The sequence below is a fragment of the Aulonocara sp. 'chitande type north' Nkhata Bay genome, linkage group LG1 (assembly GCF_057382095.1).
Source record: "Aulonocara sp. 'chitande type north' Nkhata Bay isolate Kocher_YH1m ecotype deep benthic linkage group LG1, A_spYH_male_GT1.1, whole genome shotgun sequence".
NCBI classification, from domain to species: Eukaryota; Metazoa; Chordata; class Actinopteri; order Cichliformes; family Cichlidae; genus Aulonocara; species Aulonocara sp. 'chitande type north' Nkhata Bay.
The window spans coordinates 16606569-16616221 of NC_141344.1; the positions used below are offsets into that span (position 1 = coordinate 16606569).

The window sequence follows — 9653 nt, forward strand, 5'->3', positions numbered from 1 at the left end:
AGGTAGGTAGTGACGCGATGTGGAACATAAACAACAAACAATGGGCTGTCGGTTATAGATCGTGTGAAGTACTTTAACCGACAGAAGCTATTTGTTCGGGAAACTGTTTCACATTTGAGAACTATTGCGAGTTTCGGCTGTGACGTATTTGACGCAAGGTGAGAGATTTTAAAAATATGTTATGTGTGTGTAATACGATCTTTTTGCTGACATAAAAGAGTCGGGCGTTTCACGCTAAATGATTGTTTTTAAACGTCGATAGCTAGGATTATAGTTTTTGCAAATGCATCTACTGTAGCTAATTTTGTCTAATGTAAACTAGTACCGTAAACAATCTAATCACACCGAGTAAAAGGGTCGTTAAAAGTTCTCTGTCGCCATTTCTTTATTTCCTTAACAACAGCGGTGACTCCAGACGATTTTACATTGGGCTTCCAAATGTTTTGTTTGGTCTGAGGGCAAGGTTGTTCCCTTAATCAGAATACAGTTTCACATATAGGTAAACTGAGTCAATAAAAGACCCACAAGTGTGTGTGTGTGTGTGTGTGTGTGTGTGTGTGTGTGTGTGTGTGTGTGTGTGTATAAATTTTTTTTAACAATATTTGTGTTGATAGACATTTCTCTCGACTGTATTTTTCATACCAGGAACAACAAACAGATATTAAAGTAGCTGTCCAAACAGGCCCAATTAATACGTTTGTGAAACTTTGAAGTTATTTAAACAGCATTTTATATCTGTTTGAAGAGCGACAGAAAAACTGCCGGGATAATATTTTTGTCTTATTTTGTGCTTTTTGATTGTTTGTGTGTGTCAGTTACATATTTTCATCAGAATCCACAAAGCTGCGTGCTTACTGATTCCACACTGTATATGTAAAATGTAATGTAGATGTTTAGTTTTACATATAAGCTGCCATTTATTGACTAACCTGCTATTTTATTTTAGGACAACCATGAGGCTCTGCTACCCCTTATTGATATGCCTGGTCCTAACCATGTCCTCATCTTTCATAATTTCATCCAAGTAAGTACAGACAAACACTTAGGAGGTGGTTCATTAGAACGTATAGATTTATGTAACGATAGACTGAATTTGTTTTCTTGGTTTTTGTTTTTTAAGAAATCTTTCTATATTTCAGACACATGTGGACCAAAATGATCCTCACCCATCACTGGCCAACCACTTTCTGTTCGGTGAGTTTGTATAATTAATGAAATCATTGCCCTTTAGTTATCGTAGTTGTGCAGAACCAGTTCCTGTCTTCCAAGTGAAGCAACCTTATATAAAAAAGGAAAAAGTGCACTCATGGCAGCCACACCCAGATTGAACTCTGCTGACTGACTTTTTTATTTTATTTAAAGTGTCATTATTTAATGCCAAGTGCCTCATATTTCACTTGTTCCATTCTTAGTTTTTGGTTCCTTTCCAAAACATTTGAAGTATGCTGGGTTTGATTCAAGCTTATCAAAGTAGTTTCAAGGTCAGTATTATGAAAACACAGGGTTAGTATCACTTCTTACCTGGGTAACACTATGTATCTAACATGATACAGAACGTGTTCTAGTTTTTCAGTAGCAGCTGAAGTCTTTTCTTCATCGGTAGATCAGTAATAAAGCTCTCGTAGACACAACATAACACAATGACTTTCTCGTGTTGACTGCAAACAGTTTTACCACAACTGCACCTTAAGCCCTTGAAACAATTGCTAGAAAAGTCCTTTTATTTAAAAAATGAAAATAATATTATAATCTGTATGATTTTTTTTTTCATTTGTATCCCATCAGCCATATTTGTGCAATTTGTTCCTTAAACATTTATTGTGCAAGTTATTATTATTATTATTATTATTATTTATTTATTTATTTATTTATTTATTTATTTATTTTGAGGGGACAGGGGTCATAGTAATGATGCAGAAGTTTAAAAAATTCAAAGAATTAATACTATACTACTGCACAGCTCATTTTTTGAATTAGACACTGTAATTGTAATCCTGCTGATTGGTGAGCTGTGTTATACTCAGTCTGCATTGTCTTTAACCTCATCATACATTTCTATTAGTTTTACTCTCCTTTGTAGACTCAGCCTGTCCGTGTTTGTGATCGTGATTGGTGCCAATGCCACCCCGTTCATTCACTTGTAAATAAGCTGACCCAGGTTTTACAGTCTATCAAGTTAATGGCCACCTTCATGTGATCGCAGCCTGAGTATTAAGATAAGATAACTCTTTATTGTCATTGCACAGTCATACATAGTACAGTAGTACAATGAAATTGGAAAACTGTCCTACGTCGGCACTACATATAACACAACACGACACAATATGACACATCACAACGCGACAAACAACACAACACAGTATATTAACTTGGTATAAAAAAGAAGAATAAGTGTATGTGTATTGCACACTGTTATTATTGCACATTAATTATTATTGCACCTTGTTATAAATATAAATATTATTATTGTTATTGTTTTAAACATTGTTACCTCCCCCCTAAAAAAAAGTCCAGGGAGGTAGCCAGTCAGGTCAGCTATTTACATTGATCAGGGCTATTGCCCTGTTGTAAAAGCTGTCCTTGAGTCTGTTTGTTCGGGACCTCAGCAGCCTGAACCTCCTGCCAGACGGCAGCAGCTTAAACACCCGGTGTCCTGGGTGCACACACCCAGGACACCGGGTGTCCAATGATTTTTGGACACCCGGTGTCCAATGATTTTTTGGGCCATGTTGATGACCCTCTGGAGTGCCTTTCTGTGTGCTGTGGTGCAGCTGGAGAACCACACACCGATGCAATATGTCAGCACACTTTCAATGGCGCAGCGGTAGAAGACGGTCAGCAGCTCCTTCTTCAGGTCCATTTTTCTGAGGATTCTCAGAAAGGGGAGACACTGTTGGGCCTTCTTTAAGACCGCAGAGGTGTTAGAGCTCCATTGGAGGTCTGTGTCTATGTGCACACCCAGAAACTTGAAACTGGAGACCCTTTCCACGCACTCCCCGTTGATGCTGACAGGCTGCAGCTCGGACTTCCTCCTTCTGAAGTCAACTACCAGTTCTTTTGTCTTGGTGGTATTGAGGTCCAGGTTGTTATCGACACACCAATCTGACAGCCTCTGAACTTCAGCTCTGTACGCCGTCTCATCTCCCCCTGAGATGAGCCCCACCACGGTGGTATCATCTGCAAACTTGATGACTGTGTTGTCTGGGTGGAACTAACACAGTCATGTGTGTACCGAGTGTACAGTAGGGGACTCAGTACACAGCCTTGTGGAGAGCCGGTGTTGAGGCTGAGGGCTGAGGAAAGATGAGGCCCCACTCTAACTCTCTGTACACAGTCTGAGAGGAAGTCTCTGATCCAGCGGCAGGTGGTAGAAGGAAGTCCAATTTCCAGCAGTTTAACTATTAGTCTGTCCGGGAGTATCGTATTGAAAGCAGAGCTAAAGTCAACAAAGAGCAGCCTGGCGTAACGGCCCTGCACTTCCAGGTGAGAGATGGTGGTGTGGAGCGTTGTAGCAATGGCATCTTCAGTTGATCTGTTAGCTCTGTATGCGAAGTGGAGCGGGTCGAGTGTGGGTGGCAAGCAGGACATGATGTGACGTCGGACCAGTTTCTCGAAGCACTTCATTATAACAGGTGTTAGAGCAACTGGTCGGTAGTCGTTGAGGCTGCTAATGTTAGTACGCTTTGGCAGTGGGACAATTGTGGCTGACTTTAGGCACGGCGGGATGCAGGACTGGGACAGTGAAGTGTTGAAGATCTTAGTGAAGACCCCAGCCAGCTGGTCTGCACACTCTTTTAGGACCTTTGCGGTTACCCCATCTGGTCCGGCGGCCTTCCTGGGGTTCACTGCCCTCAGTGTGTGCCTCACCTCATATTCCTGCACTATGAGGCTTGGGCTGCTGATGTCCGATGTTTTTGCTGCTGCTGCCTCTGGTCCCTTCACCTCAAAGCGTGCGAAGAAGTGGAGTGTTAGTGTTAGGGGAAGTGAAACCAGATAACAGAAAGTTATCCTGGGTATGTTGACTTCCTTTAGGACAGACCTCAGAACAGTTCTCATATCCCACTGCATCTCTATTGTCAAGCTTTGAACTGAGTCTCCAAAAGGCAGATTTTGTTCATTTCAAGTCATTCTTTAGTAGATTTATGTGTGATTTATGAGGCAGATGTAGCTTTTATGGGAAAAGTGCACCATGTACTAGGGTACAGTTGCATTCAAAAATTGTAAATTTGTGCATAAATACTGACCTGAAACAGTCCTAAGAGTTCATATTTATCTGGAAATAAATACGAGGATAGTGAATTCCTGATAGCTCTGTAATTTGTCTTAAGCTATTTGCAGTTAATTTGAAGCTTTTATTTATGCAATCCTGTTAAGTATTCACAACATCTGAGTCTTTGGCATTTGTTTGTATATTTATTTATTTATTTGGTCGTAGGAGCTTCAAAACGTGCTTAATTATTATCATGCAAAGTGAACAAACTGAGCTTGCAGTTCTCAAATATCATGTGATATCTTTGCGAGCTATTTGGTCGGACGTGTTGAGATTCTCCTTTGTCGAAGTAAGAGTTTCATTGTGATCACAAGTACGCAGTTACCACAACTGACGACACAAAATGAACATCCCCTTTTTTGTGGTTTTTGAAAGCACTTTTCCTGGTAATTATTCTGTCTTGTGAACTTCTCTGACTGAGCATGTCTGTGGGTGTTATATAAGGGTTTATGGCACATACACGACTGTGTCAGAAGGGCATGTCTGATTTGGTAACATCGATGACCCTCGATTAGTTGTACTGTTATTTAGGCATTTTGCTCAGGATGTCAGTTTGCCCTAGACGCGTTTCTGGCTGCTCTCGTTTATGTACACTGAAGATGGAAGCAATAAAAATCCACCACTACAAAGAAAAATACAGCGCAACAACACAACAAACTGCAGGCCCCAAATGACCTTAAAAAAACAACAAAACAAATCAACTTCTCAACTTATCACACACACTGTAGCTTTAAAGGGGTTCCTCATTTCATCAGTCATCAAAGTTCCTGACTGTGTATATACGTTGAATACGTGGTTTCAGTTTCCGATGTGGAATGATTATTAGAGTTGTCTAAATAAATGTTTATATATTTTAGATGGAGCACTGTCAAAGCAACATTAGCCAGTGGACACTACATGGATTCTGGTAAGTGTGTGTGTGTGTGTGTGTGTGTGTGTGTGTGTGTGTGTGTGTGTGTGTGTGTGTGTGTGTGTGTGTGTGTAATACATTCCTGATTACAAGGATGTATTACATGTTTTCCACCATACTGTATATATTGAGTGAATAATGAGGTTTTTTACTTGGTGAAAAAATGAAATCTTTGGCCAAACTATTCATTACCACTGTTGTTATTGCTTGGCTGAATTATGTTTGTTTGTTTCTGTTTTGTTTATTTGTTTGCGTCAATATCCCCTTTTTTCTGTGAGTGAATGAAGTTTGAATCTTTCTTTTTTCAGGCCAGATGGTGGCGCTTTCTGCAATTCTTCATGGCATTTCAACTCTTCCGAAATAGAGGTAAAACACTATTCAGAGTCTTTTTCTAAATATATTTTTTCTTAGGTGAGTGTAACTCACAGAAGATAATATAACACAAGCTTAAATACCAGTTTGCATATATTAAAAAAAGCTGGAATTAGTTCATGAAATGAATACACAAGTCTCCAAATAGCTGTTTTGAAGTGAAGCACCCAAAACTAAAAAAAATACAAATAAGCATAGAAACCATTTGAAAAGGTGAATTTCTCCTGTTTTTATACTTTAGTCCAGGGGTGTCAAACTCAAATACACAGTGGGCCAAAATTCAAAACTGTAACAAAGTCGCTGGCTAACGTTAATATTTATTGAAATATATTTATTCCTCCAGATATAAGAATGAATCTTATGGACTCAAACACATTTTGCTAAAAAACTGAATATGGAACAAGCAAAGCTTAATACTAAACAATATATATATTAGCTGTATAATACCAGTAGGCCAGCTCTGATAGTAATTTGGTATGGCTTCACGGGCCAAATGTAATTAGGCTGTGGGCCAAATTTGGCCCGCGGGCCAGAGTTTGACACCTATGCTTTAGACCTTTTAGTGATGAATAAAACAACGCATGCCTTTGCTTGTATGTTTTCAGGACCTGCTCCCAGACATGAAGACGAGTTGGCCTGACTTGTTTGATCCCTTGTCTAATGACTTCTGGTATGTCTGAGCTGCTGGAACTATAGAGCACTTCTACTACCACTTTAGTGTTGCTTTAATTCAGGGATGTGAAATTAATTAAATTAATTTTACATAGTGGCCGATAAACAGTCTGAGGAATAAGATACCAAAATGTTTTTTGTTTTTTGTTTTAATTTACACACAGTTTTTATTAATTCACATAAAATGTTCAATTTTTTTTAATTTACTGTGGACTCGTTGTGCAAAACAAAACAAAACCCCCCAGAAATTGTCATGCAACTGTTTATCTATTCTTTTGGCCAAAAAGGAGGTGTTTTTCAGCAGGAAATTTTCTGCGTTTCTTCATATTTATCATAGCTATCCAGGTGGTAGGATTGGAGTCTTTGCCCCCCAGGATTCATGTTTGACACCCCTGCCTTATACGAATGCTGCTACATGGTCTGTTTGAGCAGTCCAGTGAATCTTTAAGATAATATGAACATTTCCAAATAATTTTATTTGTGTGCTTTAGGAAATATGAGTGGAAGAAACATGGTACGTGCGCAGCCAAAGCCATTTCTCTGAACAGCCAACATAAATACTTCAGCAAGGCACTGGATCTGTATCATACACTGGATTTGGACAGGTACAAACCACTCGCATATTTACACGTTTATACATATGCACACCTGATTCCTGCAGTCCAGTCCAGAGAAACGCATACAGTTATTTTATGTATGGAAATGTCTGTTTTTGTTATTTTAGCATCCTGAAGAAGTTTTCCATCACGCCTTCTCCGCAATACTATAATGTAAGTTTGATTGTATTTGTACAATCCCAGCTTAAATCTTGTTAGAAGTACCTCACAATGTTAAAGGTCATAACTGCAGCTTCTTTTATTTTGCTCCTGATGTGTCTGTGTAGTTTTCATACATTGAAGGAGTAATAGAAAACTTCTACCACGTCAAACCTAAGATCCAGTGTGGCCATTCAACAAAGGTACATTTCAGGTTCACTGAAATTATTTCAAAATGAGTTTTAACACGCCAGCTGTTAAATTGTTAATTGGTATGTTTTTGATTGTTTGTTTTGACAGAATGACAGTTTCCAGGTTTTGGGGCAAATTGAGTTGTGCTTCAACAGTAGTTTCGCCCTGATGGACTGTGAGAAACAAGTTTCCACGGAATCTGATCCTGATAGAGGTTGGGACTATCCCATGAATGTTGACAAGGGATCAGGGTTATCTGTGTGCAACCACGATGTGCCAGTTTACTATCCACCTGTTGAATAATACAAAAAACCCAATATTTTCACAAATTGAAATTGTACAACACACTATGATGATGATTCTTTTTTATTCGAATGCATTTAAATTCTAACTGTGACTTGAATAAAAACTGCTTTTGATTGAAATGTTCTTTTTACGTCCTACAAACCAGGACGCACACTCAGCCACACTCCACTGTCACTTTGTGCTTTGCTGGAATTATATTCCCGTCTGACTCTTACAAGTAGATAAGACTGCCAGTGCGCAGCATGGGTTTCTCTGCAGCACAGCAGGGGCATTATGGTAATTTCAAGTCAGGACGGGCAGGGAGTTTAATATGCTGCACATTTATAAATCTTCGTAGTGTGTATTTTTTTTATTATTGGTAGGCATATTTATTTCTGCATTGCTACATGTGCCTATGTACCACCTATTGTGTGTCCTCTCTCCTGTTTTGGCAGGGGTGTTTGCATTTCTTTGTATATAGTAATGCATTTTTGCTTTGTTTTGGTTTTGTTTTCAGAATCATGATAACCAAGTTTATCTGGCAATTCAGTTTTTTATATATATATATATATATATATATATATATATATATATATATATATATATATACATACACACACACACACACACACACACACACACACACACACACACACACACACACACACACACACACACACAGTGAAATAGATGATATGCATGTTTTGAGGACCATCTTTGTAAGCCCACAGTGGCACTTCTGAAACACTTTATAACTGCCAAGTATGTGTGTTTGATGTTTCCTTTTTAGGTCTGTTTCCATAAATATAAGGTAGTATGCAGTAAATCTTTCATTTATTTCAATATTCATTAAGAGATGTGAGTGTCAGCACAGTACATTACAGAAGATGTTACACAAGTTCTCAGCACATCAGTTTTTGCTGACCTATGGCCTGAATAGGGTTTAGCACTTGTTTTGGAAAAGGTTATTTAACACCTCACCGATCTGCACACAGACTTGTTTCTATTGATGCTGTTGGACTGTGGCTTTTTGTTCATAGATGAATTATTTTAAATCTAATGGATTTTATTGTATCTACAGTAGATCAATGCTGTAGTGTGAAATTTCTGAACTAAGCATGTGTATCATTTTTTTCTCTCACAATAAAGCCTTCAATATCTATTCAGTGTCTGCTATAATCATTATGTAAAATGTCATTTTGATATGATGTATTATTTGCTTTAAAAATTTTTACATGCCACAAAACATGGGATGGTTTTAACATGCATCCTGACATGTAGTGTAGTATAGCGTCGTAGTAGTGTCTGTCTATATCGGTGTGTATAAATATTAATGTGATCTACTTATAGATCCTTAATCCCAAACGGACAAAGACACCAATCCATAATCCTGAATCTCCTCCCACAACACCGCACAGCAGCATGACGAAACACATCTGATTACATTTTCATTAGCGGTAAAGTGACCTAACATTCTGTGCCAGTTACATCCAAATATGATCTAACATGAAACGATGCCAAAACCCCACATTTTTAGTCATTTCCAGGTTTAGAGATCACAGTTTGGGCGTTTCAGGTGAACTGCCCTGGATGAAGAATTTTAAACGTAATAAAAAAAGAAAGAAAGAAGAAGAAATTAAGCCTTGGTCAGCCATGGACACTTGACCTAGGTAGAACGCAGTCCTCATTTATTTACCCCTTACCTCCCTCTCAGTTTGGTCTGTATTTCCATCTCCCTCCCCTTTGCTCTCTCTCTTGTTATGTAACACTGCAGTTCTGCAAAGCTGCTGATGTGACAGATCCAAGTACCTACACACACAGACACCCACACCCACTGATCAACCAGATCCCTCTGTACTTGATTGTGATTGTTGTCCTTGTTGCTGTCATCATTATTGATCCCAACATTGATTACTGCTGCCCTCGGGATTTTATTGAACACTGTTACTCTGATGTGATGTGACTGGATCTTAGCCACTCTTTTCCCATCTACTGGTATGCAGCCTACACTGTAGCCCATGTTATTTTGTCATTTGTTTCATTGCCTGTGTGTGTGGAATTGGATGCCACACACAAAAAAAGAAGGGACAGGAGAAGAGGGAGACGGAGAGGTAGCTGGGTTACAACCATGTGACCTCACCAGCTGTTGCTGTATGCTGTTGGGAGAAACGAAGAGGGAGGTGAGGGCCAGGAGCAG

The 9653-nt window shown here is 38.9% G+C and overlaps 1 protein-coding gene across 1 annotated transcript; it reads left to right on the forward strand.

Moving 5' to 3' along the window:
* On the forward strand, nucleotides 1-8618 carry rnaset2 (ribonuclease T2). Its single transcript, XM_086285750.1, has 10 exons — nucleotides 1-158; nucleotides 947-1024; nucleotides 1140-1194; nucleotides 5128-5177; nucleotides 5489-5546; nucleotides 6158-6222; nucleotides 6716-6829; nucleotides 6949-6994; nucleotides 7108-7182; nucleotides 7280-8618. The coding sequence occupies exons 2-10, from the start codon at nucleotides 954-956 to the stop codon at nucleotides 7472-7474; spliced, it is 729 nt and encodes a 242-aa protein (XP_086141876.1). The 5' UTR covers nucleotides 1-158; nucleotides 947-953; the 3' UTR covers nucleotides 7475-8618.
* The last annotated feature ends 1035 nt before the right edge of the window (nucleotides 8619-9653 follow it).